Below are 17,160 nucleotides of genomic sequence, written 5' to 3'. Positions count from 1 at the left end.
AGTAAAAATATTTTCTAATAAATATCAAAATACGGTTTTTGTGCTTTTTCTGCCCCCACTTAACAAGCTCATTGTTCTCTTGCTCTCACTTCCTTTCCCTCCTTGAGAAAGGAAAAAAAGAAAAAGAAAACCCTTCTGACTATTCATAGTCTTAGTGTACATGTGCATCTCATTTTGCACCAAATCAATATTACTTCCTGTGTGTGTGTAATATACGTATGTATATAAATCCATAAATACACACATTCTCCTGGTAGAATGTAAATTCCCTGAGGGGACTGTTTCATGGCTTTGTCTCCATGGCACTTCAAATATAGAGCAAGCATGTAATAGTAGGAATTGATTGGTTGATTTCTTTTTTGACTCTTCCCTTCTTCTAGAGGGAGATCCTAAACAAAGCTGGACAGGCTTTTAGCAATCATCTCCCCAGCCCCTTGTTTGACAGAGGAAGACAAAAAGTGACTGGAAGTGTGGGGCATCTGAGCCTATTTTGGGAGAGTGAAGGAAAGACTTCCTCAGTTTCATCCTAAAAGAGCCCTAGAAACCACCGAGAGGTACTCAAAGAGCTACTTTTTCTTAGACTGAGGGTGATCACCCAGAAGGGCTGTGGAGATGGAGTCCTGTCTGGTCTGGTCTGTCCCTTACAAGACTCTGCATGCTTCTTCTGTGTTCTTACCTGGGGCCAGGTAATAAAGCCAACCAGAGGGAGATGGATGGGGAGGGCAGCCACGTGGCGTAATAAAGCCCAGCCCAGGAGGGACTGACTAGGAGGGAGGAGTGTCCAGCCAGCCAGAGTCCACGGAAGGAGAGCTTTGTCACTCACCCTTCTAGGAGATCGAGGAAGAGGAACCAGGCAGACCATGCCCAGGACGGGGACAGGAATGGGCCGCAGGAGCCCAAAGGAGTCCGAGAGCTCTGAAGAGGAAATGGAAGGTGTTTTCTGGGATGCCAGGGGGGATTTGGGGCAGCTGAAGGCCAGTGGGGCCTCCCAGCACTCCGGCGACATTGAAGGACTCAGAGTGCGGAAGAGCAGCCGACCGGTGAGATCGAAGGCCAGGAGGATCGCTGCCAACGTTAGAGAGCGCAAGAGGATCCTCGATTATAACCAAGCCTTCAATGCCCTCCGGCTGGCGCTCAAACATGACCTCAGTGGCAAACGGCTGTCCAAGATCGCTACCCTCCGGAGGGCCATCCACCGGATCACCTCCCTGTCCATGTTCCTGCGCTCCGGCTCGGCTGCCCGGTGGCCCTGCAGCCACCAGGAATGTCAGACCCAGTATGGCAGAGTCCAGGAGGAGGAAGCTGGCTGGGATGGTCACCCACAGCCCTTCCAGATGCCCTTGGACTACAGCTACGGAGAAGCTGCACTTCCCTTCCAAGCGCACCCTCCTTCTCCTCTCTACTTGAAGTATTCTCCTGAGTTTTCCTCCCAGCTAGAAAGTCAGAAGGAGGACTCCATCCCACCCAGTCCTGCGTACCACTCCAGTGGGAGCCGTCCTCTTGGGGAACAGCCGCCTTGCTATCCAAAGTTCGCGGACAATCTCTGTGCTCCCTCTCAGAGAACAATCCCCTGGCAGCTTGGGTACCTCCGAGGACCAGGGCCGGGTTACCAGCAGTCTCTGCCCATGCACTGAATAGGACTGCTCACTCTTCTTTGGAAGGAAGTCAGGGGGATGCTTTTTCAGCAACTCAAGTAAGAATAGAACCAACCAGCACTGGGGACAAATCTGCCCGCTCTGGGAAAGTCCAACAAAGATGTAACAAGACGGCATCGGAAGGGAAAGAGACGCTGTGACCCTGGTGGGGGGAGTGAATCCCTCCTGGAAGGGTGGGAGAGGGGACTAAATGCGGACACGGTGACTGTGAGTAAGACTCAGGGGTAGAGCTGCAGGGTCTCTTGTGGTTGGGGCTGCTCCCTTAAGTCTTCAGGACCTGCTGCATATGACTGTCAGTAAGCGGGGCTGTGTCTTGAATGCTTCTTAGATGTTCAGACTCTTTTAAGCCTCATTACAAGTCTGGTGTTTTTATTTCTGGGCTCCCTGCGTCGGATCCTAATTATCCTCTGGGCTTCCAGGACCCTCCGGGATGTTTTGGACAAGTGAGACATGTTTGTGTGGATGTATGTGGGTGTGTGAGGGCAACTGAGTTCCAGGAGTGATTAGTATGATTCCAACTATTGTGTATGGGGGGGGGGGTGAGTTATGGGGGTAGGGGCAATGTCATTCTACTCACCTTGGGGACAGTGGCACCTGAGCCTTGAAAAGGTGGGAGGAAACCAGAAGAGTAACTAGGAGACCACTGACCATTCCTGTCACCGGTAGGAACAGAGATCTGAAGCTGGAGGGCTCTCAGAGGTCGTCTGGTCCAATACCCCCATCTTACAGATGAGGGAATCGAGACACCGATAGTAAATGGTGGCAAGATTTGAACCCTGGTCTGAATGCACTATTCCTCCCACAGAACCCTATGGCCTCTCCCTGCTTCACAGCTTAGCCGGCTCGGAGCTTCCTTCTGCATCCCTGAAATAGAGCAGGGGTGGGAAATGGTCCTAGCAAGGAAGGAAGGAGCTGAGTCGGCTAGTACAGAGAGGCTATAGCAGCCTTAAGTTGACAAGAAGCTTGGAAATCAAGATGTCTAACTGGTTTTACCTATGGGAAAGCAAAGAACCCGAGAAGGAAGGGACCTAGAAACCAGGGTCAAATTCATAGTGGTCCATAGTAGAGCTCAGAGTCCCGGGACTCTATTCATTTTTACACTCCAGTGACAGCTGAGTGAGATCCATGGTCTTCTCTAAATGGGAAATGGGAAGAGAGCTAAGGAGACCCAGGGGCAAGCTGAAGGGCAGAGGGAGGAGGGCAACACATGCTAGGTTCGCTTATTTTTTTTTTCTGCTCTGCCATGGTTTTTCCCTTTTGTTTTGATTTTTCTCTCCCAACACGTCATAAAATAAAGTGTATTAAAAATAAATAAACTTAAAAAAAGAAAGGTAGGGGGAGGGTCTTCCTTGGCACTATAAAGTGTGTTTAAATCTTAGGATCATCGATTTAGGAAGGGACTAATTTTACAGAAGAGGAAACTGAGGTGATGTACCCAAGGTCAAAGGGTTCATAAGGGGCAGAATTAATATCTGGGCCCAGTGCTCTGACAGCATAACAAGGGTGAGAGTTCTGATGTCCAGGGGGAAAAAGGGGAATATGGGAATAGGAGGTGGATTTGAGTTCTGGGGTTAGTGGGGACAATATGGAGGGTGGAGAGTCTGTGCATGGAGAGATGGATGGATTGGGGGGAGAGAAGGTGGGGACTTTTGCTCGCTTTAACAGATCCATCAAGATGCCACGTGGGCTGTTTGATCCAAGACATAAAGACTGTCTCAGAAACCGACTTCTGGGCTTTCTTTGGCATCTCAGGAAACAGATCCAGGGGGTTACACGCTCGTTTGGGGCTCTTGAAAAATGTCAAGTGATGGCCGACAGTTGTGTGGTCCTGAAGTAACAGATTAGGGAAGTGTGCTGGGATGCTGGGCACCAAGCAGGGAGACTGACTGGGAAGAGGAGAATATGTTACTCTTTGAAGAACAGGAAATGTGATTTCTCCTGGGGATCTTTCTTCCCAGCCTCCGTTTGAGAGACTTCTGGGGAAACTGGCAGGTAGGAAAATCCATTAACTTTACTTATTTATTTATTTTGCTGGGGCAATTGGAGTTCCTTACCCAAGGTCACACAGCTAGGAAGTATTAAGTGTCTGAGGCCAAATTTGAACTCAGGTCCTCCTGACTTCAGGGCTGGTGTTCTATCCACTGTACCACCCAGCTGCCCCTAACCCATTAACTTTAATTCATAGGATTGGTGCTAGAAAGGCCCTTAGAGGTCCTTGGATCAAACTCTTTTATTTTGCTGATGAGAAAATTGAGATGGGCTTAAGTGACTTGCTCAGGGTCATACACCAGTTAGTGTCTGAGGCAGAACTGAACCAGGTCTTCCTAACTCCAAGTCTAATGATCAATACAGTGACCATCTAAAGTACGTCTCTCCCAACGTACACACGACTGGCCGTGTGCCTTCCTTCTCGGACAAACCCTCCTCCCTGTGGCTTTGCTGGGGCTTCTGATTTCACAGCCCTCACAAGATGAGCTCTAGACAAGCGACTCTGTGACTTAATTAATCTTTAGAGAAAATCAGGAGCACAGATGGGAACAGGATGGAGGGCCCCCTCTCACTGCCTCCCACCTTTCAGCAGGACACGTGGCCCAGATCAGGACAGCACATATCCTGGGGGAAAACTTGGAAAATATAAAAGAGAAAGTTGAAAACTATCTTTAGGTATAATTGGAAAAAAATAAAATACTATTAAGTGGGGAAGGGGAAGGTACAGTTTTCAGCTGAAGCTAAACTCAGGGAGGGGTGGAGTGGAGGTGGGGTGGGCTGGGGGAGGAAGACTAGGCTGGGTGTTTCCCCCATTCCTGAAATAGAGATCAGGCGTTAAAAGGGATTGTCATCTCCACCATCATCGCTCACATTCATTTAGTGACTTAAGGTCTACATTAAATCCCTCATTTCACTTTTCCAACAACCCTAGGAGGTAAGTGTCACAATTATTCCCATTTTACAAATAGGGAAACTGAGGCTGAGAGCTTCTGACTCAAAGCAGAACTCAGGCAGGAGGCTGTTTATTTAGTGTGTGTGTGTGTGTGTGTGTGTGTGTGTGTGTGTGTGTGTGATTATGCTTGTGCTTCTGTAGGTGAGGACAGTGTGAATGTCTCCCCACCTGTGTATTTGTGTGCAGACACCTACTGGCCTATGAACACGTGTTTGTGTATGCATCAACTGACTGTGTTTCATTGAGGGAAATGAGGGGTGAGTAGACCTGAAATTTCATAGGTATGGGGAGCTCCCAGTGTGGAAATGACCCTCGCTGGTACTATTTGACAGCTCACCTCCAATTTTAGTCTTAAAAAGTGTTGCCTGAAACATCTAGAGGTCAAGTGACTTGTTTCAAGCTAATCCTCTATGTATCAGAATCAGGATCTGACTCCTGGCCTTCCTTGACTCTGAGGCCTTCTCCCACTAAGTCACTGTATTTTCTGCATCCAAGTATATATATGATGATGATAAATGACATTAAAGATCATGAAATCCTTCACACACAGGATCGCCTTTGATCATCCCCAAAGGCAGGGGCAATTCTTATCTCCATTTAACAGATGAAGAAACTGAGGTTGAGAAGGCATAAGTGCCTTGCCCACACACAAATAATAAGGGTCTAAGGCAGAATTTGAACTCAGGTCTTCCTGAATCCAGTTCAGGATTCTCTTCCCTCAATTCCACTTGGCTGCTGAGCTTTCAGATACTTTACCATCTATTTTACAGCCAGGGAAACTTATTTAGAGACAAGAAGGGTCTTGTCCCGGGCTCCCTGTCAGATGGGAGACTTGAACTCAGATCTTCTTGGCTGTGAATCCAGGGCTCTATCCCCTGGACCTTGTTGTCTCCTCAGTGTATCTCGGCCTACGAGTGGCCTCCTCCCTAGCTCATCATCACCCTTCCCCTATGTTCATTCTAGACTCCCGAACTTGACCTTCACCTGCTCAATAACCCTGCCCTTCTCCAGATCTTCTGGGACCTGTGTTGGCCTTTTGGTTGTTCCTAAAACACAATTCCACTCTGAAAAGACCAAGATTCATCACAGGCAGAGCAATTAAAAACATGCTGATGGCTGTGAAGGCAATTCCCAAAGAGGGTTCCATTGAATCATGGCGGCTTGGGGGTGAAGGGGAGCCGGGAAAGGGGTGAATCTGTTTGGTCTGCCCCAGGGGACATCTTGGAGGGGAAATAAATATTCATCTGGTCCTGGTCCAACCATGGCTTTTTGAACCCATTTCCTGCTATACTTTTGCAGAGAGTGTATGAGAGTTTAAATGTGTGTGTGTGTGTGTGTGTGTGTGTGTGTGTGTATGAGAGAGGGAAACAGAAACAAAGAGATGTTACACAGAGAGAGGGGGGACAGAAAGAGAAAGAACAATCAGAGAGAGAGAGAATAGCATTAGATGTGAAAAAACAAAAAGAGGGACAGAGTAGACATAAAATAGAACAATAGAGAGAGAAAGGTTGAGATAGAGAATGAGCTACAAAGAGAAATGGAGAGGGAGAGTGAAAGAGAGGGAGAGAGAAGGGAGGAGAGAGAAAGGAAAAGAGAACAGAGAGGGAAAAAAGGGAAGAGAGAGGAAGAGGGGAAGGAAGGGAGGAAAAGGGAGTGACAGAAATAGAGAGACATATACAGAGACAGACACACACAAAGAGAGGCAGAGAAAGAGAAGCAAAGAGACAGAGAAAGAGAAAGAAAGAGACAGAGAGAGAAGGGAAGAGAGAGAAAAAAACTGGAGAAAAGAAGGGAGGAGAGAGACAGAGACAGAGACAGAGACAGAGACCCAGAGACAGACAGAGAGACAGAGACATACAGAGAGGCAGAGACAGACAAAGACAGAGAGAGAGAGACAAAGAGAGAGACACACACAGAGAGACAGACACAGAGACAGAGAGGGAGAGAGACAGAGATAGAGAAGGAAGAGAAAGAGAAACAAAGAGAGGGAAAGAGAAAGGAAGAGAGAGAGAAAAGAGAGAAGGGAGGGGAGAAAAGAGAGAAAGAAAGGGAAGAGAGAGGAAAAGAGAAAGGGAGGAAGGAAGCGGGAGAGATACAGAGATACTGAGACACACAGAGAGGCAGAGACAGACAAAAACAGAGAGACAGACAGACAGAGACAGAGAAGAGAGAGAGAGAAGGGAGGAGAGAGGGAGAGAGAAGGAAGTAGAGACAACAGTGACAGAGGGGATTGCTGGAATGACTGTAGTAATTGTTCCAGGAGACTCCAAAGTCCTTTAGGACTGGATTCTGGGGCAGCAGAGATTTTTCAGCCAGAAATTCCAGCTCATTGGGGAAACACTTTCCACATATCAATGCTTCCCCACACATGGGACATTTCTATTTTTTTCTTAGTGCTTCCTAAGGGGAATATGGAAAGTGTGTCTGCAGTCATGTGATGGGCTTAGAAGCCACGGGGCCAGCCTCAGCCTCTGGCTTTGGCTTCTGCCTCTCTCTGGACGGGTGACCCCCCCCCTCACCTAACACCTCTGGGACTCATTTTGCTCCTCTGTAAAATGAATAAGTTGGGCTAGATCAGGGGCTGGGAAATCCATGGCCAGATTTCAGGAGATCCATGGCCTTGGATAGAAAAACCATAACATGCTTCTTTTGACCAACTTTGTAACCGAAGTCTAGCGTTGTCTTCAGGTATAAATGAAAATTACACAAGTAAAAGGTTTTCTCTGACAGGGGTCCCGAAGCCTCAGTAGAGTGCCAGAAGAGCCCATGATACCCAAGAGCCCCGGACTAGGGGACTGCTGATTTCTAAACTTGGAGCTTAGCGCTCCCCAGGTGCCTGGGAATGGGCGCCGGCTCCATGCTGGGCTTCGAGCTGAAGCTTTGAAATACCCTCTGACTGTACGAAGCGGGGTTTTTTGGGCCCTTTAGGGTTTGGAAGCCTGGGGAGGGGCAAGGCAAGGATGTGGAGAGGAAATGGACTCATCCCTTCCTGTTTCCATTTTGCTGAAGCTGGAACAGGTGGCAGGTCTGCGAGGGGAGGCTCAAAGACTCCTCAGCATCCGCCCCAAAGCTATTCTGGGGTCTGTGCCTCCATCCCACCCTGTTATTATTTAGCTTTTCTGTTTCCTCTCACCCTTCCCCACAATCCTTTGGGCCAGGATATAATTTCTCCGGCACCTGGTTTCACAACTGCACTTCTTGGCTGCCCGTCTACTCTACTCAAGGATGTGTTGGTGAAGGTTTAACAACCGGCAGGGGAAGCTTTTCCATTTACTCTGCATCATTGACTTTTTTTCCGTTGCTTTCTTAACTCCAGATATCGATGAAACAATAAATCTAGCCCCTGTCTGTAACATTTGCTCACACTTAGGTGTAAATGCTCACACCGGACATTTAACGATTAGCTTGCTAGCAGTTGGAGATGGCGCATTAGCACAGTCCCGATAACTCTCCATTTCTTCTATTACGATGGTGCTGCCGTGACAATTAATCATGTGTTTAGCACTTATTATAGGCCTGGAATTGTGCCAGATGCTCAGGATGCAAAATGAGTCCAGTCTAAGGACACTGGAATCTCAGGACCCGAGTTCGAATCCCCATTTGTCATTTACTACTTGTGTGACTATAGACAAGTCAATTCATCCCAGCCTCTCTGGGCCTCAGTTTCCTCATCTATAAAATAAAGAAGATGGCCTAAATGACCTCTGACCTCAGAGGTTCTTAACCTGAGATTCATGAACTTGTGTCAAATTTACATTTTTCTTTGAGGCTTTGGTTGTAGCTGTTTTTACACAGTTGTCTTCTGAGTTTCTCTTGGTATTCATTGCCACCATGGTAACTTTTTATGGTAAAATTCTTTTTTTTTCTGTTGTTTATTTTCCCGGCCTTTTTCTTCACTTTGAACTTTCTGTTGAAGTTGGGCTTTGCTTGGGGTGTCAAGCTTCAGACTTTTTTCATGCTGCTGTTTTCAGAATTAGTTCTGCAAGTTTTTGATGCTTCCATGACAGTGTGATCCAGGGAGAGATGGGGTCACTACTCTTCTGGTTTGTTTACCTAGAAGGGATCCTGCTCCCCTGAAGTCACAAGCACCAGGCCTTCTCTCTGCCTTGGAACTTGAGACCAACCACAAGCACTCCTTTCTGCCTTAAAACTGTGACCCAGAACTGCTTGTGGGCAATGGAGTTGCCAATTGGTGCCAAATGCACCTAATGCCAGCAGAGGGTCCCCTGTAATCTCTTTCTGACCAGTTGTCTCATTCTCTGAGAGCTCCTGAAGCTGCCGCCGTGGCTACCATACATGGGGGCCCTCTGGATGTGCCTCCGTCCCAGTGTCTCCTGTCTATCTCCTAAGTTTTCTTAGGTCAGAAAAAAAATGTCACTCTGATCTTTAATTGGTGCTTCCACCCCAAAAATGTGATATGAAATTTTATTTTAAAATGATTTGGAGGGGAATGTTGGGAAAACCCAACTGGGTGACTGCTTCTAATCCCTCTGCTCCGGGGACCATCGTTTTTAATCTTTGTAACTCTACGTCTGGCACAGAGCTGGAGTTTAGTAAGTGCTTTTAAAACTGTTTAATTGAATCCAAATTAATTCTCAGCCAAAAGATTTAGTGCTTTTAATGAGCTCTTGGAAGAATGACTAAATCTCATTTACTCCATGAAACTAGTCCTGCAGTTCTTGAGCATTCTGGCCAGTCTGCCAGCCTTTTGAATTGGGAACGGAATAGAACAAAGTCTAGGAGTTGGAGGGACCTCAGGTGTCGTCTAGATCAAGCCCTGTCCAGAGCCCAGACACTTCTTGGGATAGGAGACTCATTACTTTACAAAGTAGTTCATCCAAGTGGCTTGGAAGTTAGTGCGTAGTTACTTGAACTAAAGTTATTTGGGAAATTAAAGGTGTCCTTACGAATAAACTGGAAATTAAAGCTACTTCCTCCATGGAAGGAGGCGTTGTTCCCTAGCATCTCTGATACCCTCCCTCCTCTTTTCTCTCTGTTTACACGTCTATCTTAGTGTCTTCTATCTTGAGCCCAACATAGTGCTGCCATTTTGGTCTTCAAGAAAGAAAGACAACAACCAACATGGCCACCTTAGTGCACACCCTTAGCTGGTCTCCCTGCTTGAAGTTCTTCCCTCACCTAGCTGCCTAAAGTTTCCTAAAGCTCAACTCTGACCATGGTACTCTTCTCTTCAAGAACCTTCCAACACTCCCTATTACCTCTAGGACAAAATTCAAACTTCTCAGTTTAGCATGTAAAACAAAGCTCTTCACCATTTGTCTCCATCTTTCTTCTCGACCTTATTTCATATAGCTTTTCCTCATCCACTCTATGCTCCAAGCAAACTGACCCACTTGCTGTTCCTCAGATTTGGCCCTCCATCTTCTAACCATCTGTCTGTGCAAGGGCCCCCCACCCACCCATCACCTGGAATGCTTTCCCTCATCTCTCCCCCTAGAATCCTTCAAGACTCACCTCTAGGCACCTCCTGTGGGAGGCCTTCTCTGCTTCTGCTAGTGTCCACACTCTGGATTCTCAGATTAATTTGTATTTATTTGTTTATGTTATAACACCTTCCCAAGGAGGGCAAGAGATGCTTTTTTGTCTTTGCATCTCCTCCAATGCCCATCGCGGTGCTTTGAATATAGTTGTTATCTAGCAAATATCTGTTGAATTGATTAGAAGTTAGATTATAACTATTATAATCTAACAGGTTCTTTTCTTTTCTTTTTCTTTCTACTTTCCTCTTTCTTGCCCCCTTTCCCCCTTCTTCTCTCTCTCTCCCTTTCCCTCCTTCCCTCCTCCCTGCTTCACTCAGTCTGTCCCTCCCTCCCTCTCTCCCTCCTTTTCTTCCTTCCCTCCCTCATTTTCTTTCTTTCTTTCTTTCCTTCTTTTTCCTTCCTTCTTTCTTTCTTTCCATTCCTTTCTTCTTTCCTTTCTTTCTTTGGATCTTTCTGTCTTCCCTTCTTTCCTTTCTTCCTTTCCTCTTTCCTTCTTTATCTTCCTTCCTTCCTTCTTTCCTTCCTTTCATCCATCCATCTTCTCCTCTCCATATATGACCTATTCGTTTTCCCACCCCCAGCATAGGTTGCTCTGACACTGCTCACAGATGGTATTTTACAACCTCCTTGTGCCCCCCTGACTCCATCACATTTGAGGATTCCCGGATCCTCACCTTCAATTCTACTTTTTGACTTTTTCTGTACAGATTGAACATGACTATTCCCTCTCCTGTGAAAACCAAACCTCCGAAGAGAGAGACTTCGGAAATGGCTCATCTCTCTCTCAAGATGATCAGTAAGAGGCAAGAACGGGCTCTTCTGGGAAAAGCTCCAGATGGAGACAGAGCTCCGAGTTTGCCATCCAGGAGCTGGCCCAGCCTGAGACCCGCAAGGACACCAGTAGTTGCCAAGTTCTAGGTTCCTCCGGGTCATTTCTCCGGATCCGGCTCTCATGATTTCTGAACAAGACTCTTTCCCCCAAGGCCTTTATTCCGGGAAGTGACTTCGTTCTTCTCTGAAGGGTGCCCAAAGGGAAGGAGGACTCTGGCCCCCGCTTCGCTCCTCTCCCCTCCCCCGACCTCATCTGCCACTGCCTGGCGTAGCCAGGGCCCGGCAAAGGCGGAGGATCGGCGCCTTTCAGCTAGAGGGTGAGGGGCTAGGGGGGAAATAGTGGGGCCCTCGGTCAGGGACGCACAGAAAGCAGAAGCGTCACGCACAGTTAAACTACTAAAAAGTAAGGAGAGGAGGAGGCTGGTCAGGCTTCGTCTCCGATTCGGAGCCTCTGCCCTGCCTGACCCAGCTAGACGGGACCTCCAAGACTCCTGGCGCAGGAGGGGGGCACAACTCCCCCATTCTACAGATGCGAGGTCCGGGGACTTGCTCAAAGTCACGCAGTCAGAAGCACCTCAGGGCCCCTGAGGCGAGCCACAAAGTCGCAGGTCCGCTCATCGATAAGCAGCTTTATCAGGCCCCGGCAGCGGAGACGGAGCCGGCCCGGGGAGGGAGAGGCCGGTGCCTCGCGCAGAGCCTCCCGCTTCTGGGGCATGAGCTGGGGACCTCGCCCTTTCCCTGGCGGGGAGCAGGCCGGCCGCAGCGGCTCTCAAAGGGAGAGACCCGCTTCATCTGCCTTTGCGCACGTGTGCGGTGGGGACGGGGCAGGGGGCAGGGGCCCAGGGGACAGGGCAGGGGGACAGGGCAGGGGGCAGGAGGGCGGGCAGAGGGGACAGGGCAGAGGGGCAGGGCAGGGGGCAGGGCAGTGGGGACAGGGCAGGGGGCCAGGGCAGGGGAGACAGGGCAGTGGGACAGGAGTGGGGGCAGGGGAAGGGCAGGGGGGACAGGGCAGGGGCAGGGCAGGGGACAGGGCAGTGGGGACAGGGCAGAGAGGGACAGGGCAGGGAGGCAGGGCAGGGGGACAGGGGCAGTGGGGACAGGGCAGGGGGCAGGCAGGGGACAGGGAGGGGGGACAGGGGGCAGGGGCAGGGGGCAGGGCAGGGGACAGGGCAGGGGGCAGGGCAGGGGGACAGGGCAGGGGACAGTGTCAAAGCCCAGTCTCTCTCCCTCCCTTTCCTCCTCCCTCCCCTCTGGTGGCTTGTATTCCCATAAGGTCCACTAGAGGGTGCCCCGCACCACGCTCCCTCCCAGCACCTGCCGGGAGGTCAGGAGGAGCTCAGCCGGCCTCTTTGTCTGTCTGCCCGGGCCCTGGAACTCCCCCTGTACCTCGCGACTTTAACAGCACTCTACCCCAACTTCCTTAGTTCTTTACTATCGCTCCGAGTTAGTTTTAACAACAGAAAAGCTCTTCCCTGACCTCAGGGCCGTATCCTTCCGCTCTCCTGGACAGCTCCACTGAATGCCACTTCCCAGGCACTCCCCCTCAGCAGCTCCCCACCCACCCAGCTCCCCAGGCAGTCCCCAGGCAGCTTCCCCACCTGAGACCTCCCCCACAGATCTCCCCAGAGGCAGCTCCACTCCCTGAGGCAAGCTTCCCACCCGAGACCATCCCCACAGTTCTCCCCAGGCTCTCTCCACCTCCTGAGGCAACTTCCCCACCTGAGACAACTCCCCTCCCAGGCAACTCCCCCCTGGCTGCTCTCCATCCTCGAGCATCGACCTCTCTCGGAGGTGCATTACTGACCGTGCAGTGGCCCCAGGTGTCCTGGGCCTCCAGTAATCGGGCCTCTTAAGGGGCTTACATATTTATAAGTACATTAACATAGCCACGGGAGACCAGGGCTGCAGGGCTGGAAAAATAAAAACTAAAACAATCGCCACCGCCGAACCATTTCCTAGGCAGGAAGAAACTGAAGATTGGGGGCTGAGGCTGGAGTAGGGGGAGATTCCAGCTGGAAATATAAGCCATTTAATACAAACCCCTCGTTTTACAAATGAGGAAACTGAGGCACAGTGTGGTTGAGTGACTTGCAAAGGTAGTAAATATCAAACCCAAGACTTGGATCCCTTTCCCAGTGGCACCGATTGCTTCCCAGACTACTTTCTAACTTGGGGGGTGGGGATGGAGTGGGGCAGGCCGCTCTTGTATTCCTCTCATTTCCCTTTCCCTGCACCTTTTGTTCAGAAGGAGCAATGGAGAAAAAACCAGCGCGCTTTGGTGAGGAGCTGTCTGGGACTGACTCCTTCGCCTCTCAGGCCAGCAGCAGTCCTGATACTTTACTAAAGCCTTTTGTGGGGTTTCTTTGCTTTCTCCTGACCAGCTTCCCCCTGGATGGTCCAGCCCTTGATCCCCACCTAGCTGGGAGCTTCCGAGGCACCATCTTAGGCCGTCTGCTTCCAGAAGCCGCGTTCCCAGGGATCTTTTGTTCCATTTCGAGAAAGAGAATCTGCTCTTTTTCTACCTGGCAGGTGAGCTGTTAAAGGCTTCCAGACTGAGCAATAAACAGCTTACTATTTTAGTGCCGCAGACAGGCTGGAGAGCAATACAGTCACATTAGCAGTACAGAAAGGGTCTGGAGGGGAATGGAAACCCTGAAGGGTAAAGGACTCCCTCCCCTTGTAGGTCAAAAGCCAGTCAAGGAGGTTTTTCAAGAAGACTAAAAATGACAGGCTTTAACCCAGAGCCACCTGCCTTCCCGTCCCAGAGTCCCAACTGTTCTAGTTCTCTAAAAAGATGCTAAGTAACCACTGACTAGAGAGGAGAATCATGCATCCCGTCTGCTACAGAGAGGACACCTTTGGGCTTGAGCTTCTCGCTACCTTCTGCTGCCTCATTAGCCCAAACCAGCTGCTTAGTCACCTCCCTTTGCTCAGAGGCACATTTTTAGATACAGGTTCATGCTTATTCTAGCACCATTTTCTTCCTTCTTCCCTCCCTCTCTTTCTTTCTTTCTCTCTCCCATCCTTTCTTTTTCTCTCTCCTTCTTTTCTTTTTTTCTCTCTCTTCTTTTCTTCTTTATTTCTTTTATTTTTTCCTTCCTTCTCTTTGTTCTTTTTCTTCTTCCTCCTTGTTTCAAAAAAGTATGAATAAATGTTTTTTGACAAAAGGGATGTTTTTCAGCAAACATAGAGACATTATTTTATTAATAATAATAAATAATATAATTGAAATATAAATATATTATTAATAATAATAGTTAGCATTTATGTAGTACTTATTATATGTCAGACACTGTATGTTAGACACTAAGACAATTATTTGTAAATAATTACAAATTTGGGGCAGCTAGGTGGTGCAGTAGATAGAGCACCAGCCCTGAAGTCAGGAGGACCTGAGTTCAAATTTGATCTCAGACACTTAACACTTCCTAGCTGTGTGACCCTGGACAAATCACTTAACTCCAATAGCCTCAACAAAAAATAATAATAATTACAAACATTGTCTCATTTGATCCATAAAGTAATCCTTTGAAGTAAATGCTATTATAAATGCCCTCATTTTACAGTTAAGAAATGGAGGCAGATGTTATGTGACTTACCCAGGGTCACACAACTAGAAAGTATTTGAGGCCATATTTGAACTCCAGACCAGGTGTTTAAGCCAGTGTTCCACCTAGCTTTCTATTTTTCTTTACAAAGTACATTCTCTAGAATTGTATCAACTATCTCTAATGTACATAATACATAGGGAACCAACCTAAATATATAAAACTAGGAGCCATTTCCCAATGCAAAAGTGGTCAAAGCATATGAACAAATAGCTTTGCAATTGAATTTTTTTAAGGTAGAAAAATGTGTATTCTTTATCACAGGTCATTACCATCGACAGTCACACTTGACCAGAACTTGATGATCCTCCACGTTGACTTCATTTGCCTTGTTGCGTGCTGTCTTGTTGCCTTGTTACATGCCAAACAGTCTGTTTATATGGTTGTTTGGGTCCTACTAAAGGAGACTAGAGGAATTGCCAAGGGTCGGGCAGCTAGTCAGAGTCAGAACTTGAACCCAGCTCCTCATGACTGAAGCTAGCTCCCTCTACAGCGTGCCACAGCTGCCTCTCATATCAGCCTTCCTCTGTTTCTCTGAATTATTGATATTTATAGTCTTCTGGCATTTTCTTTCCCCTGAAGGTACTTTCTTTAACTCTGGTTCCTGGCACAGCCCGGGCACTGATGACTGATTCTGATATACTTCGAGGGGATTTTGTTGGGTGATGTAGGAATATTGAAACCCCAGAATATCAAATTTGGGCTTTATTGAGTTCACCAATCAGCCAGAGAGTCCCATCTGCCAGAGGAGAAGTGAGCTGCCATGGGGCTTTATATATGCTTATGCCACAAAGGAGGGGAAGGCTTCGGGCAAAAGGAGATTGGGATGGCATGTTGTGGGCTGACCAAGCCGATTCCAGAGATGTCTCTGAGAGGTAATCACACAGAGTCTTGGGCTCTGGGACGTTATTGGGGTGGGGGAGCATGGTAAAGAGATCCTTTAAATGGTGAGCAGGTGCAGAACCCAGGCAGCTGGTAGCGCTACAGGCCACAGAGCCCTGGGACTGGCATCAGAAAGGCTCAGCGTCTTGAGTTCAAATCTGGCTTCAGACATTTACTGTCACTTGCCCCTCTTAGTTCCCTCGTTTGTGAAAAATGAGCTGGAGAAGGAAATGACGAACCATTTCAGTATCTTTGCCAAACAACTGAACGACAAAAATGCTTAACATAAAATGGAAATAGCTTCAATTTGTGATCCAAAACTTCTTTTTTTCAGCTTAATAAGTTTGTGAGGCTCTATGACATTTATGAGAAAGTCACCTCCCTTCCTTAGGCTACTGTGTCCTTATTTGTAAAATAAGTAAGTTAGATGAAGTGATATCCAGCTCTTTCAAAAGTCTAATTTTGTTTCTACTGCAACCCTTTCTCCCTCAGTTCAACAGGTCAGGGATGCTGAGCTTGGGTAATACTGAGTGATATTGACCCTCAGAGTTATAATTAGGAATCCTTATATCTGGAAGAAATTAGTTTGGCAGATCGAGGATAGGAGAGGGTTGGCTAACAAACAGTGATGGTAGTTCCACCGTAAATATGGCAGTGGAAGTTGGAGAAGAATGGAAGTTGGAGAAGAAGCCACCTATGGCTCAGTGGGACTTGGAAAGAACATGGAAAGAAGAGCTCCATAATAATGAAACCCTAGTGATAGAGACCTTGGAGTGATCAACTAACAAAAAGTCATGAGGGCTGCATGTGAGATGAAGGAAGGAGCAGCTGTTGCCATGAGAAGGAAGTATGCCCCACACCCATGTCAGTGCCTTGAAGTAAACTCCTGGTTGTCCCTTACTAGTTATAGCTTTTTGGACATGGTCACTGAAGTGAGCTATAGCTAGCTCTCCTAGGATTAGGGTTAATACACCTTTAGAGGCTTTCTTCATTTTACAGATGGGAAAACTGAGATATAGAAAGTATCAGAATCAGGAATTAAACTATCTAATCATTTCATGTTTGGTACTCTTTTCACTGTATCTCAGTGCAGAGAGAATCTTCTGCTGAACTTCTGGCATCTGCCTTGGCAACTTCCAAGATAGATATTCCTTTAACTACTCCCTTTCTTATTTCCCACTAAAAGGTTTCTTCTTAAACTCCTTTGAGTCCATGAGATAGTACTCTTTAAAGTACACACACACACACACACACACACACACACAGACAGAGACAGAGAGAGACAGAGAGAGATAGAAAGACAGAGACAGAGAGACACAGAGAGAGCGAGGGAGAGAGAGCCCTGCTGTCCAGGAGACTCCAGGATGAGTGATGTGTTTGGAAACATTCTTGTCAGCTCCATGTTTTGTTTAGTCAGTGGATTTCAGACCAACTGCTGTTCATTTTAATAATCAATAGTAAGGGAAATCTCGGGCCAGAGGTACCAGGTCATTTGTTCAGCTCAACCTCAAGAGCAAGGCTGCTCCCCCGAATTTCATCCGAGGAGGGAGGCCCTCTCCCTAGGAAGCCAGGACAAAGATGAATGGGCTGGCAGCAAGCTTGCCATTGTATCCAGGACCACTGAGCTAGAAGTCAGTGCACAGAGCAGGGGAAAAACTCTGGCATCCTCATGTCTGGCTCTCCTTTCCCCCTCTCGGTTCCCTCCTCCCCCACTATGGCTTCTCCTCACACACATACACACA

At 48.0% G+C, this 17,160-nt stretch overlaps 1 protein-coding gene across 1 annotated transcript; it reads left to right on the top strand.

Moving 5' to 3' along the window:
- The first annotated feature begins 390 nt into the window (after window positions 1-390).
- BHLHA9 (basic helix-loop-helix family member a9) lies at window positions 391-1,954 on the top strand. The gene has a single exon (XM_003770102.2). It carries the CDS (start codon window positions 861-863, stop codon window positions 1,632-1,634), a length of 774 nt encoding a protein of 257 aa, XP_003770150.1. The 5' UTR covers window positions 391-860; the 3' UTR covers window positions 1,635-1,954.
- Window positions 1,955-17,160: the final 15,206 nt, after the last annotated feature.

Source organism: Sarcophilus harrisii, chromosome 4 (genome assembly GCF_902635505.1).
Source record: "Sarcophilus harrisii chromosome 4, mSarHar1.11, whole genome shotgun sequence".
NCBI lineage: Eukaryota > Metazoa > Chordata > Mammalia > Dasyuromorphia > Dasyuridae > Sarcophilus > Sarcophilus harrisii.
The sequence above is the reverse complement of the archived record's forward strand: the minus strand, read 5'-3'. Positions and strand labels throughout refer to the sequence as shown.

Coding starts and splice junctions, on each gene's coding strand:
- BHLHA9 (XM_003770102.2), top strand. CDS start 861: ATGCCCAGGACGGGGACAGGAATGGGCCGCAGGAGCCCAAAGGAGTCC.